The 12449-nt window shown below is 44.4% G+C and overlaps 1 protein-coding gene across 2 annotated transcripts; it reads left to right on the forward strand.

The window, feature by feature from the left end:
- The first annotated feature begins 1482 nt into the window (after positions 1-1482).
- Positions 1483-11567, forward strand: GRPEL2 (GrpE like 2, mitochondrial). 2 transcript variants are annotated; one of them, XR_010731060.1, is made up of 5 exons: positions 1483-1613; positions 3227-3380; positions 4499-4580; positions 8212-8643; positions 11210-11567. XR_010731060.1 is itself a non-coding variant. In XM_066272957.1 (4 exons), the coding sequence occupies exons 1-4, from the start codon at positions 1537-1539 to the stop codon at positions 8574-8576; spliced, it is 678 nt and encodes a 225-aa protein (XP_066129054.1). In that variant the 5' UTR covers positions 1483-1536; the 3' UTR covers positions 8577-9908. The 2 variants fall into 2 exon arrangements, 1 of the variants encoding a protein (XP_066129054.1); XM_066272957.1 differs by lacking the exon at positions 11210-11567 and having other exon boundaries at positions 8212-9908.
- Positions 11568-12449: the final 882 nt, after the last annotated feature.

Raw genomic sequence — 12449 nt, forward strand, 5'->3', positions numbered from 1 at the left:
TGCACTAATCAGATCTCAGAAATCATAGCTGTGAACAAGACAGACACCTTCCATGAAGCTCACACTTTAGTTGGGAGAACAAGCAAAAAGAAAACAAAGCAAAAAAAAAATACAAATGTGGAACAAAACTGTGCTGGACACTGCTAAAATAGTAGCTACTTTAGATAAGGTGGTTATAAAGGTCTCTGTTGAGGTGACCCCAGGACCCTTGCATGGACTACAGCTTGTCTCCCTCGCTATTTCCTCACATCCTGCAATCTCCTCCCTACAGCAAAGTGACTCCTTAAAACACATAAAGGCTTGGCCCTGGCCGGTTGGCTCAGCGGTAGAGCGTCGGCCTGGCGTGCGGGGGACCCGGGTTAGATTCCCGGCCAGGGCACATGGGAGAAGCGCCCATTTGCTTCTCCACCCCCCATCCCCTCCTTCCTCTCTGTCTCTCTCTTCCCCTCCCGCAGCCGAGCCTCCATTGGAGCGGGGATGGCCCGGGAGCTGGGGATGGCGCCTTGGCCTCTGCCCCGGGCGGGCGCTGGAGTGGCTCTGGTCGCGGCAGAGCGACGCCCCGGAGGGGCAGAGCATCGCCCCCTGGTGGGCAGTGCATCGCCCCTGGTGGGCGCGCCGGGTGGATCCCGGTCGGGCACATGCGGGAGTCTGACTGTCTCTCCCCGTTTCCAGCTTCAGAAAAATACAAAAAGAAAGAAAGAAAGAAAAAAAAAAACACATAAAGGCTTTGTAACATGTTCCCATTGCAATCAGAAGACACAAGTTCATTTAAAAAAATTCTTTTAACTATATCAGGGCACTGAACAACAAAAATCGCTATACTAATGGCACTCATCGTAATGACAGGAAATGAGAAAACTGGAGGGAAAAAAAAACGGAACAGTGATGGAGGAAGGAGGGGTATCAGGGCTATTTCTTAAATCCCCCAGGCGACTTGGCCATACCTAACCATATGTCTTACGTTGTCCCTCCCCTTACTCCAGTATTTCTGTCCCTTACCCGCAATACTCTCCATTTTTACTGGGTCTTTGCAGAAGCTGCTTACTTCTACCTGAACTATTTTCCCGCTCTTTCATCTACTCCTTCAATTTTCAGTTCAAATATTACTTCCTTTAGGAAAACTCCACACTCGGCCATATTGTATTCTAGGCTTCCGCAGCACTGTGCCCCTCACCTTTACACTTCGGTCCTATGTTGACTTTACATCGCGTTTGCATTTGTTTGCTGTTTACAATTTCACATAAGCTTCAAGACAGCACAGCTGGAATCCCCTTTGTTTGCCGCGGATTCCAGCACTAGTAAGGAGCCTACATCTTTGCGACAGAGACACTACACGCGGAACGAACAGGAGGCCGGAGGTGTTGCGCCCGGGCTCTGTTAACAGCACGGCTCACCGGAAATGAACGTTCGCGTCTGGTGCCCCTGAGAGGGAATCGCCCGCAAAGGCTGCCGGGAAGCGTGGTTTTTTTGAGTGAACTTAGCTCGTCACTTGGAGCTAGTGCGCGTGCGCTGCCTCCGTCGGCCTAGGTCAGGAACATGGCAGCGCGGTGCTTGTGGGCGGTCCGGCGGCGGTTGCAGCACTTTCTGGCCTCGAGTGCCGCGTCGGATGGCAGGTGAGCAAGCGAGGCGAGCCCTGGGTCCGGGACGTGAAGACAACGCGGGACGAGCGAGTCGGAGGGGTAGTTGTGGGCGAGAGGACCCATCAAGCGGCTCGGCCGATCCCATCAGGCGCTCACCGCCCCATATCGCAGAGGGGCAAACTGAGGCCCACAACCGTGCTTCCTTGCCAGACGGAGAAGGTGGGAAGATCCGAGGTCACGTCCTCGGAGGTGGGAAATGGCTTCAGCCCCGAGCGTAGATTGAATTGGGCAGGTACCTCTCCCGGCCCCTCTTCATAGCTGTGGTGCCTGCAGGTAAAGTGGGATGCTCTCCCCTGACTCCTGTGTGACGTTAGGCCGGCCCCTTCGCCGTTCTCCGGGGATCACTTGACCTGACGGGAAAAGGAGGGCGTTGGATTCGGTGTCGCCCCAAACGGCCCTTTCACCTACCTGTCTTCGGGAGTCTGGGAAGGTCCAGATGCAGTTTTTAGCTGTGGGCTGCGGCAGTTTTGATGGATCATTTTTGCCGATAGCAGAACTCTGCGTTAATTCTTTTTATTAGCCCCGGTTTAATTGAGGAAACTGAGGTTTGGAAAAGTTGAGTCAACTTCTCGGGATAATATTCGGGAAATGGTGGAACCCAGACTAGAATCCAGTCAGGGCCCCAGAATCGTTGCTTGTAATTAGTAAGCAGTGTAAATAAATTATGCTCAGGGACAGTTCCTGGTTGACGACTTCTTCCTGGGAAGGAATTAAAAGGCTGAGTAGGGGGGTGGATAGGTTGGATGGACTCTGAAATGTAGATTAATCCACGGAGACTCTTGACAATTACCGCATGCTTAACTATTTGTCACCTTTTTATCTTAATACCCCTGACCTAGCACCCCGCCCTAACCCCCCCTGGGTGAGAGGTTGAATTCTGGTTTGGGGCCTTTTATTTTTTTTAGTCATGATTACATTTTTTAAGTCTTTGTGGCAGTTTGTGATGTAGGGTAGTGACAAGAAGAAAAATGGCTCCTTCTGATGAAATTTAACCCACCCCCAGTTCTGAAGCAGCTGGAATTGAAGGGATAGGCCACAGCCCCCCTCTTTTTCAGACTTGAATTCTAGGCCTAACTTCGGTGTGATAAAGTCTGTTTACTGGGCTTTATTTTCCCCAGCTATAAAATGAAGGCTCGAAGCAGAACTGTATGGCTTTGTGTTTTGAATTTCCTCCATTGATAAATGTCCCGCTGGTTCTGAGTATCAGAACTTGGTTTTTTTCTTGCTAATTTCTGTGTCTCCATTAATGGCTATTTCTACAGCCTAGTGCTCAGTATCCTGGCTTCATCGAATATGTGATCCTGAACGTCTTAAACCTCTCTGAGTCTCATTTTTCTCATCTGGAATGTAGGGATGATAATAGTCCTTATCTGCACATTGTTATGAAATGAAAAGATGATTTAAGTAAAATCCTGAATATAGGTTTGGTACTTAGTAAGTACTTTGTAATTGTTCATATTGTTATTGTGACTGAAAACACTTTCCCTCGAGTTCAATCTAGAAGCTTCCCGGCCTGTGAACTCCGTTGTAACTTTGGTGTTTATGATGGCATTTCCTCATCGTGTGCTGCCTCCCTCCCACTTCAGGGGCTGTCTGCATCCTTTCAGCACTGCCACCCAGAGAACTGCTGGTGAGGACTGCAGTTCTGAGGAGCCTCCTGATGAGCTTGGGCCTTCTCTTGCAGAAAGGGCCTTAAAGCTAAAAGCTGTTAAGCTAGAGAAGGAAGTCCAGGATTTAACCGTGAGTAGATTTTATATTATCTGTGCTTCACATTCTCTTTCTGCTTTAAATATCCAAGTAAAGGTTTTTTTTATTATTATTATTAAGTGAGAGGAGGGGAGGCAGAGACAGACTCTCACTAGCACCCTAACCAGGATTCATCTGGCAAGCCCCCTACCCTGCCTTGTGATGTCTTCCCCATCTGGAGTGTTGCTCCATTGCTTAGCAACCAAGCTATTCTTAGTATGTGAGAGGGCCTAGCACCTAGGGCCAACTTGCTCAAATCCATCCATAGCTGCAGGAGGGGAGGGGGCGGGGAGAGAGAAGCATGAGAGGAGGGGTGGAGAAGCAGATGGTGTGCCCTGACATACACATGCCAGGCCATTGCTCTACCACTGAGCCAACTAGCCTAGGCCAAGTAAAGGTTTTTATATCACTGACTAAGGATACTCATCTTTTTCAACTCTCTGATGTGTTACAGTACTTAGATATCTGATATTTTGGTAGCTTCAAAGGAGGTACAGTGCCTGGCATGTAGTTGACAAATATTTGTTGAATGAATGAGTTCATTTATCATTATACTCTGATGATCAGACTACTTTTGGCATACTGTGCCAAGTACTGAGTTGACAAACGCACTTTGAGGAAGGTAGATATTAGAGTAGTTACAAAGCAAGACCAGCCAGAATGGTGAGGAGGTTGGAAAGCATGTTTTATGAGAACACTTAAAGGAACCAGGGATTATAAGAATGAAAGGGAAAAAAGACTAAAGAGACTAAAATAACAGCCTTCGAACAGATGACACATTTTTTAAACGTACTCTTGGTTGTCTTAGGGTTGAATCAGTGAACAAAAGTTGGATGGTTGCAGCATTGGCTGAATGTGAAAAAGAAAGCTTTTTCTCAAGATGAGCTTGAAAACTGTTTAGTGTTTGACAGCAGGCTAAACGACAGCCTTTCAGGGTGTCTATAACGAGTAGGTTCCTGCTTCGGGCATTTGGAGTAACTGATCTAATATTTCTACAACTTTTTTTTTATTAAAACCCTGTCACAGTAAAATTTATAATGTAAGCAAAAACATTCTTTTCTCCCGAAAAGCATTTGTTTTCTCATCATATTGACTTTGCTTTTGATGGTCAGGTGAGATACCAGAGAGCCGTAGCTGATGGCGAAAACATAAGAAGGCGAACCCAGAGATGTGTAGAAGACGCCAAGATATTTGGTGAGAGATTTACTCACAATAAAAAATACTTTTACTCTAAGGCCTTTTACTAACAGTTCTGCAAACTGAACACAGTGAAAACGCATCTGAGTTCTTAGCTGACCCCTACCCTACCCTTCATTACGCCCCTAGGCTTTCTGTGCTACTTATCATGAATGTTGTCAAGTGAACCATTTACTAAAATAATGCTTGTCTTTAGCTAACCAAACCTTTCTTTTCTTTTTCAAGCATGTCCATTTAACATACTAGTTCTCATAGCAAACAACTGTGTTTAACTCATTAACAAAACAAATGAATCATTAAGATGTTCTGATAAAAACCAGACACATTGGCAATCGGGACTGCTGAAATGTCCTTTCTAGTAGCAAAATTGGTCTGTATCTATAGTGCAATGATCAGGTTTTTTCTCTATCAGACAATTTTTATGATTATGGATAAGAATTATTTGCATTATTCCCAGTATTCAGCTTGCTAAGTTATAAAATAGCTCAGAGGCAAAAGCCTGGACTACATGGAAGCAGTTGACCCACATTAATTTTTATTAATGGCACTGAATAATCTTTTTTGTCCATTCACCATCTTTCAGAAATTTTTCTCTACTGCACCATATGTTGTTGCAAATGTGATCATGAAAGTGTTAGTTGAGTAACAGGGCTTCAAGGGTAAAGGGCAAATCTGTGATTACTTGCTGTATCACAATTTAATGTGTAACGTTATACTTTCACTACACATAGAAGGAAAGTGCTTGAGGGGCCCTTGGATTCTATCTAGTCCAGTCTTCTTTTACAGGTAAGATGACAAAAGTGACTATGTGATAGCTGTAGACATGAGTTTGTTGTCTCCTGACCCTTGACCTCTTCCTCTGTGCCCTGTGTCACACTGCTTCCTTTCCCCGGGATTGTGTCTCTGTGTATACAGGTTCCCTTCACTCCTGTCCTGCCCAGCCCCACGACTTTGGCATCGCCTTCTGCTTTTCTTTCAGTGCTGTAGACACCATGTTCCAGGGTTTCAGTTATCAGTTAAGTACTGGCCCCTGATATTCCTGATATTTCATGCAAATTTTAGTCTATTTCCAACTCTCAGGGCCTGACAGACTTCAGCTTACAATCCACTGCTTAGTCCATAAATAAAGCTCTGAATTTCATCAGTAAAAATTCATAGAAACTTACTTTCTTTTTTGTCATATAACCACCTACATAAAATCCTTGATTTTGCCTCTTGTCCCATAAAGCATAAAATAATTACTCTATGGCCCTTAACAGGAAAATTGGGCTGACCTTTGAGCTATAGGGAATTTCTGTAGCAAATAAACCAATTTTGAGACTTCTGGCTGCTGGAGGGGAGCAGGGTGAGTCGGCTTACCGGAAGTCAAGCTTTGAGTTAGGAGCCGGCTCATACCAGTTTCCTCAAGAATTAACGAGGTCCCCACAAACAAGTACATATTAACTAAACTCAAAAGAATTTAATAGGTAATTTAATGTGTTTTCAGAGCAAGGTGTGTCTAGTGAAACATGCTAGATAAGTCATTTCCTTAGGTCATTTCTGCCTTGTGACCAGGAGTACTTAGAAAATTGAGATTGCTCAGTGAGCGTGGAAGTAGAATGCTTTTAAAGGACATACATGAGGGCCCTGGCCGGTTGGCTCAGCGGTAGAGCGTCGGCCCGGCGTGCAGGAGTCCCGGGTTTGATTCCCGGCCAGGGCACACAGGAGAGGCATCCATTTGCTTCTCCACCCCTCCCCCTCTCCTTCCTCTCTGTCTCTCTCTTCCCCTCCCGCAGTGAGGCTCCATTGGATCAAGGATGGCCCGGGCGCTGGGGATGGCTCTGTGGCCTCTGCCTCAGGCGCTAAAATAGCTCTAGACGCAACAGAGCGACACCCCAGACAGGCAAAGCATCGCCCCCTGGTGGGCATGCTGGGTGGATCCTGGTCGGGCGCATGCGGGAGTCTGTCTGACTGCCTCCCCATTTCCAGCTTCGGAAAAATGAAAAAAAAAAAGGACATACATGAGGTCTGTTCTCCGTCCAGGGACGGTGTTGTCTTAGTAACCCACATTCTTTTACAGTTTACAAAGGATCTTCCTTCTCCCCCCAGAAATGATAACAGAGCAACTGCTTTTGAAGTAACACAAAGCCTGAACCCCTCACTATATGGACAAAAGAACCTAGGCTTCTTTTTACCCAAATTTGCACAACTTGACTGACTAGAAGCCAGGGCTCTTTGTACCGTGGCAGCACACAAGTCAGCCCGGAGCTTGTAGCTTTCTAAATTTTATTCATGTCTCTCTGTTTTTGAATAACCAGTGGATGCCTGTTCCTGACTGATCTTTATTAGACATTGTCTTCTCTTGGGTGAAATACTCATTTTATAGGCATACTTTTCAAGGCTTTGGCCAAGGTCTTCTACTTTCACAGCTGATCTCATTAAGAACCATTAACTTTTTCTGGCCACTGTCCCTAATGGGGGTCAGGGAGGCATCTTCCACAACTTCGATCATACCAAGTCCGGGCCCCTGGAGATGCCTCCTAGTTTCACTTTTTGCTCTCCATTGCCTCCTCTCCTTCAGACCATATAATAAGATTACTTCAACTGGCTCCCCTAGTTCTTCTGAAAGCTTCCCTTCCTGCCCATCTATCATGCCACCAGCATCCCCAAATCCATTATGTATGTTATTAGACTAGTTCGAATCCCCTTCCATTTGTTTGCCTCAAGTAGCAATAACAGATCTCGTATAACCCTAGAGTTAAACAGTAGGATTCCTCCCTCTGTCGGACCTTCTATTCACCTCTGAGTACAGTTAAGGGGGCTTCCTGTTTTGGCACAGGGCTTTAAACCTCCCTGGATTAAAGCCAGATCAACAAAGTCCTTTGCCCCCTTCAACTCCTACCAGGGATTTGGTGTTATAACAGATATCTGTAAAGGTGACATTCCTTGTCATCATTTTTCTGAAAAATAAAGACGCAACATTGGGAGTAATGAGATTCTTCAGCCGAGTTTGCTTTTATCTTATAACAATTCATGTGACTCTAAAAAGATAAAACAAGTTTTGGCTCATTTCTAGCAAGTGTGTGTAACTTAATAGGCCATTGGAGACTCATTTGCGACTGTGTCTTACTTTTCTATTCCTCTGTAGCCAGTCCTTAAAGTAAACGATTTTTGTTGACTCCCCCTTAGCATGGTCTTGTCAACTAAGTTTTTGTTATTGCATGCCATGAAATGCTAATATACTGTCCCTATTGAGAATGCATGGCTCAACATAACTGAGACAGGCAGGAATTTTCAGAATTACATAATTCTGTGCCAAAAATGAATAGCAACAAATGTACAAGCAGCATAAAAATGGTTTTAAAGGACCAGCTCCTGAGCCTGTTTTAGACAGTCTTACCTAGTTCTCGGGTCCTACCATCTTCCGCGTTTCCTAGTAGGCTTCCTAGCCATATGCCTTCCAAGAGAAACTGGCTTGTCAGTTGGGTGGGAGTGGTTGTCATTGATGATGATCCCTGAGCCCTGTGTGGCAATCGTCCCACTCCCTCGTGTGCCCAGTGTACCAGCCACCTGGCTGGGCCTTCCCAGACTCCACCCCCAAAGGCAGAGTGATTTCCTCACACACAGTGAACGTGTGGTTTCTCCGCAGGGATTCAGAGTTTCTGTAAGGACTTGGTCGAGGTGGCAGACATTCTGGAGAAGACGGCAGAGTGCATCTCTGAGGAGGCAGAGCCCAAGGACCAGAGGCTCACTCTGGAGAAGATCTTCCGCGGCCTGGCACTTCTGGAAGCAAAGCTGAAAAGTGTGTTTGCCAAGCACGGCCTGGAGAAGATGACACCCATCGGTGACAAATACGACCCGCATGAGCATGAACTCGTCTGTCACGTGCCGGCTGGTGTTGGGGTGCAGCCTGGCACAGTGGCATTAGTAAGGCAAGATGGCTACAAGCTGCATGGCCGCACCATTAGACTTGCCCAGGTGGAGGTGGCGGTGGAGTCTCAGAGAAGACTGTGAACGGGCCGTGGGGACCGAGTGTCCTTCAGAATACAGTCACCTGTGTTTCCTTTATTTATTAAACTAGGTTTGTATTGTACATGAGCTACTTCATGTGATCTGTTTGGGATTTAGTCATATTGGCTTTATTTCTAAGACACTTGATTTACTGTGACCTGTTTGGTCTCATCAGAAGTCTTGACACATTTGAACAATGTGACAAGTGTCCCTATGGCCTTTATCAAAATATGTTTAAGAATATTATTTTTAAATTAGTACTCTGATGACTTTCAATCCAAAATCTTTTTCAAAGGTGGGAATGAGTATATGTTTATGTATTTTCAACTGAACGTTCCTTTCTCTAATAGTCCCTGTAACAAGAATTGTGTAGGATCTTGTGTTGCATTTCTTGGGGAAAGGGATTAGTTCAACATTTGGGTACTTAGATGATTAAGCTTTGTAGTTGTGTGAATTTAGATCATTTGGGTTGATTTTTATACACATAGATTTTCAGGACCTTACTTTTTTTTTTTTTTTCCTTTTAGCCATTTTTTTGTCCTTATAGTACTGCCAGGTAGACTTCATGTTTGCACTCATTGTCTTTTTCCGATTTCCGCTGACAAGGGCTAAAGACCCAGGCAAGACTGGGAGGGGAGGGCAGATACCCGGTTCCCTTTATGTCACATGTATATAAACATATCACTTTCCTTTAATGTGTTAGAGTTAATAAGCTTATGTTGTTGTTGTTGTTTTCAATCTTGCTGCTTATAGCTGGTGTTCTGTGAAAGCTTTGCTCACTATATGAGTTAGTGAACGGATGCTACATCAGACTTTAGAAAGGCGGCCACTTAACAGCTGTTTTTAACACTTGGAAGAGGCCTTAATGATCTCATTTCATCCTTTCCGCTGCTTCTTAAGTATGAAAATAGTGTTTTTAGAATTGGACTGATAGAAGAAAAATATCTAAAACCAGTGAATTAAGTTGCAGTGAGAACTTGAATAAGGAACAACTAGATATTCTCTTCAATCATTTAAGACTCAGAAGTTCTTTAATGAACATGCAGAGATGTCCCCAGCAGACAACTGCTAGCTGACCAGATTGCATAGGTTTAGGAGTGTTGGGTTTTTTTCTTCGTTATTCTAATTGCATAGGTTTAGGTTTAAGTTAGTTACCCATAAAAAAGTCCATTTCTACTGGAAGTCTGTGACCCCTTTCAGTGGAGTGGTCAGTTATCCTCTTAGACATCATACATGATTCTAGGACACTACTTGTATCGATGAAGCCATCCCCCAGTGGGCCCTATCATCTCTTCCAGATTTAGACACTCACACACACAATACATGATTTTAAAATGCAAACAGAGTGGCTCTATATCTAGAGCACACTTCCTCTCTCTGCCTTCCCCCCACCCCCGCGCATGCCCCAAACCTCTCCTCCCTTTCTTGTCTCTAAAGGCATGTATCTCCCCCCTCCCCAGCTACAGGGCCTTTCTCCGGCTCACATCTACCTCTGTGACTTTGTAAATAAGCTTTCTCTTATACCTTGAGTCTTGGCTCTGAATTTTTCTCTTAGCCAGAACTCAAGAACTGAAGTTGCTGACCCGGGGTTACCACCTGGTGCCGCCTTCCCACTGCCGGTGAGTGCAGCTTCTCTTCCTGCAGCCCGTTCCAAGGCAGGCCCCGCAGAGCTCGACCTCAGCAAGCTCTCTCCGGGGATAACAGTAGCTAGATGGTTGAAAGTCCTCTCTCTGCTGACCATTCTCTGAAAGTTTTGCAAAACTGTTCCTTCACAGACTGTGAGATTGTGGGATTCACCAAATAAATAAATACAATGCAAACAAACAGGTGGTTAGATTTTAAAACCAAAACGCCGTGGCATTCCACCAAGTGCATAGTGTCAGTTTAATGAGCAGTCAGATTTCACAATAGGAATTTGTCACTTTTTTTTTTGCCTGCATTCCTTTGAGATTGACAGATGGTGGCAACAAGAAAATGAGCCAATTATAATTATTCATGTGTTCTTGGATTGCTGTCATTACCAGTGAATTAAAATAACTGTAATTTTAGGTATGGAATGTTCTGAGTACTTGAAGAGTTGTTTTTTTAATATTCCTTGTAACCTGTTTTAGCAAGTAGATTGAGAATAATTTTAGATTCTTTTATTATTCAGTAGTTTTGCAGACTTAAAAGTATACATTTAGAAAATGGAAATATAACAGTGAGAATCTCAAAAAGTTGAAGGTCTTTGGGAGCCAGGGCAGCATGATCAAACATAGGCTTGGTAGCTGTAGGCTCGAACACAGAGCCCACTGTCGTCAGTGCAGCCCTGGGCCCCGTTCATTTCACCCTCTGAGCCTGCTTCCTTATTTGTAAACTGGTTATGATTTTCTCACAATGTTGTGAGGATTAAATGAAATGTGTAAATTGCCTATTATAGTAGGCCCTCAAATATTTATTTTTACTGTTTTTTTATGATACAAAATTGTTTAAGTACATTTTTCTAGCTGCCTAAAGTCTAGGAAAAGGAATACTGGTTAAGGGCTGCTTAACAATTAAAATTTACAGGCTAATCAGAGTGACTTATTTTCCTTCTAGCTTCTGGTTGTTTTAGGGTTTGAGTTTTGTTTTTTGTTTTTGTTTTATCATAATGCAAGAAATTCACACGCTCAGCCTGAAGGAACAAGAAGATTGCGTCGGTGCTCTGCATTATTTTCATCCTGATGGTAAAGTGAAAGACGGTGGCTTACAGCTGATATGTAAGGAAGCTTTGGCTCACTTGAAGAGGGGATCTTGGTGTTCTAGAACTTGGATTCTACGACTCTGACCGATATTCCTCACTGCCATAAAGGAATCAGTCAATCTGATACTGATGTAACTTCTTTGGTGCTTTCATGGCAAAGGATTTGATAAGTGAAGAAAGGCTGTTAAACACTAAGAAAAAAATCAAATAGAGAAAACTAAGGATGATACATGATATGCAGAAATAACTTTAATAAAACCCGATTTGAAATAACTGCAATTCACTTGCTACGTGTCTTTCTTTGCCTAATTCCTATTGTGTATTGACATGCTGTGGTCACTTCAGTGACTGCTGACCCACCTTGTTAGTTACTCAGTGGAGGTAACAAGATTTCACAGCAGCCCAGCCAAATGGATGCAGTGTAGGCATTCCATACCTCTCCCAGTGCTGAAGTCGTGTCTGCTTTATCCTCCCTGACTTGCTTCTTTCTGATAGCTATCTATTTTTTAGATCTGGACTCTTGTTTCTGCCTTCTGCTCTGGGATTCCCTTATTTTCTTGTGCTTGATTCTTGGTTCTCATCATCCTATCTGATTTAACCACTCACTTGAACTGCTGGACTGCTAACCATCTAAACCAGATGACTAGCACGTGACCTTGTTGTGACATGTCCTTCCCAACCTCCACCTGGCCTTGTCTTTAATTCTGCTCAACCAGCTTCTGCATACCCAGCCTCCTGAGCCAGCCTTTCTTACAGTTTGACCTTGAATTTTCATTTTCCCAATTTTGTCTGCACACCCTGGCTCCACAATCCATTGTTTTCCATAATCCCATTGTTAGTTGGGAAGTAAATTCCTGTTTGTATGCACTCAGACTGTCCATGTTCTTAATTTCACAGTGGTGGTTTTAAAACATGGATCCTAATTTCCTTGAATGCAAACTTTGAGATTGACCAATATACTATAGTATGAGTGACACTGCCAGCTTCCAGACAAACCTTCCTGTCTCTGGATGCTCACTCTTGGAACCCAGCCACTAAACCAAGAGCAAGCTAAAGCAGCTGGTGGGGTGGAACTGAGGGCCCTCGCTAAACTTTCAGTGGGCAGCCAGCACCACCTTGCCAGCCATCCCAGTAAGCCATCCGGAAAGTGGACC

Source organism: Saccopteryx bilineata, chromosome 4 (assembly GCF_036850765.1).
Source record: "Saccopteryx bilineata isolate mSacBil1 chromosome 4, mSacBil1_pri_phased_curated, whole genome shotgun sequence".
Taxonomy (NCBI): Eukaryota; Metazoa; Chordata; class Mammalia; order Chiroptera; family Emballonuridae; genus Saccopteryx; species Saccopteryx bilineata.

Coding starts and splice junctions, on each gene's coding strand:
- GRPEL2 (XM_066272957.1), top strand. CDS start 1,537: ATGGCAGCGCGGTGCTTGTGGGCGGTCCGGCGGCGGTTGCAGCACTTT. Junction 3,381..4,498: donor AGGAAGTCCAGGATTTAACC/GTGAGTAGATTT, acceptor TTTGATGGTCAG/GTGAGATACCAGAGAGCCGT. Junction 4,581..8,211: donor AGAAGACGCCAAGATATTTG/GTGAGAGATTTA, acceptor GTTTCTCCGCAG/GGATTCAGAGTTTCTGTAAG.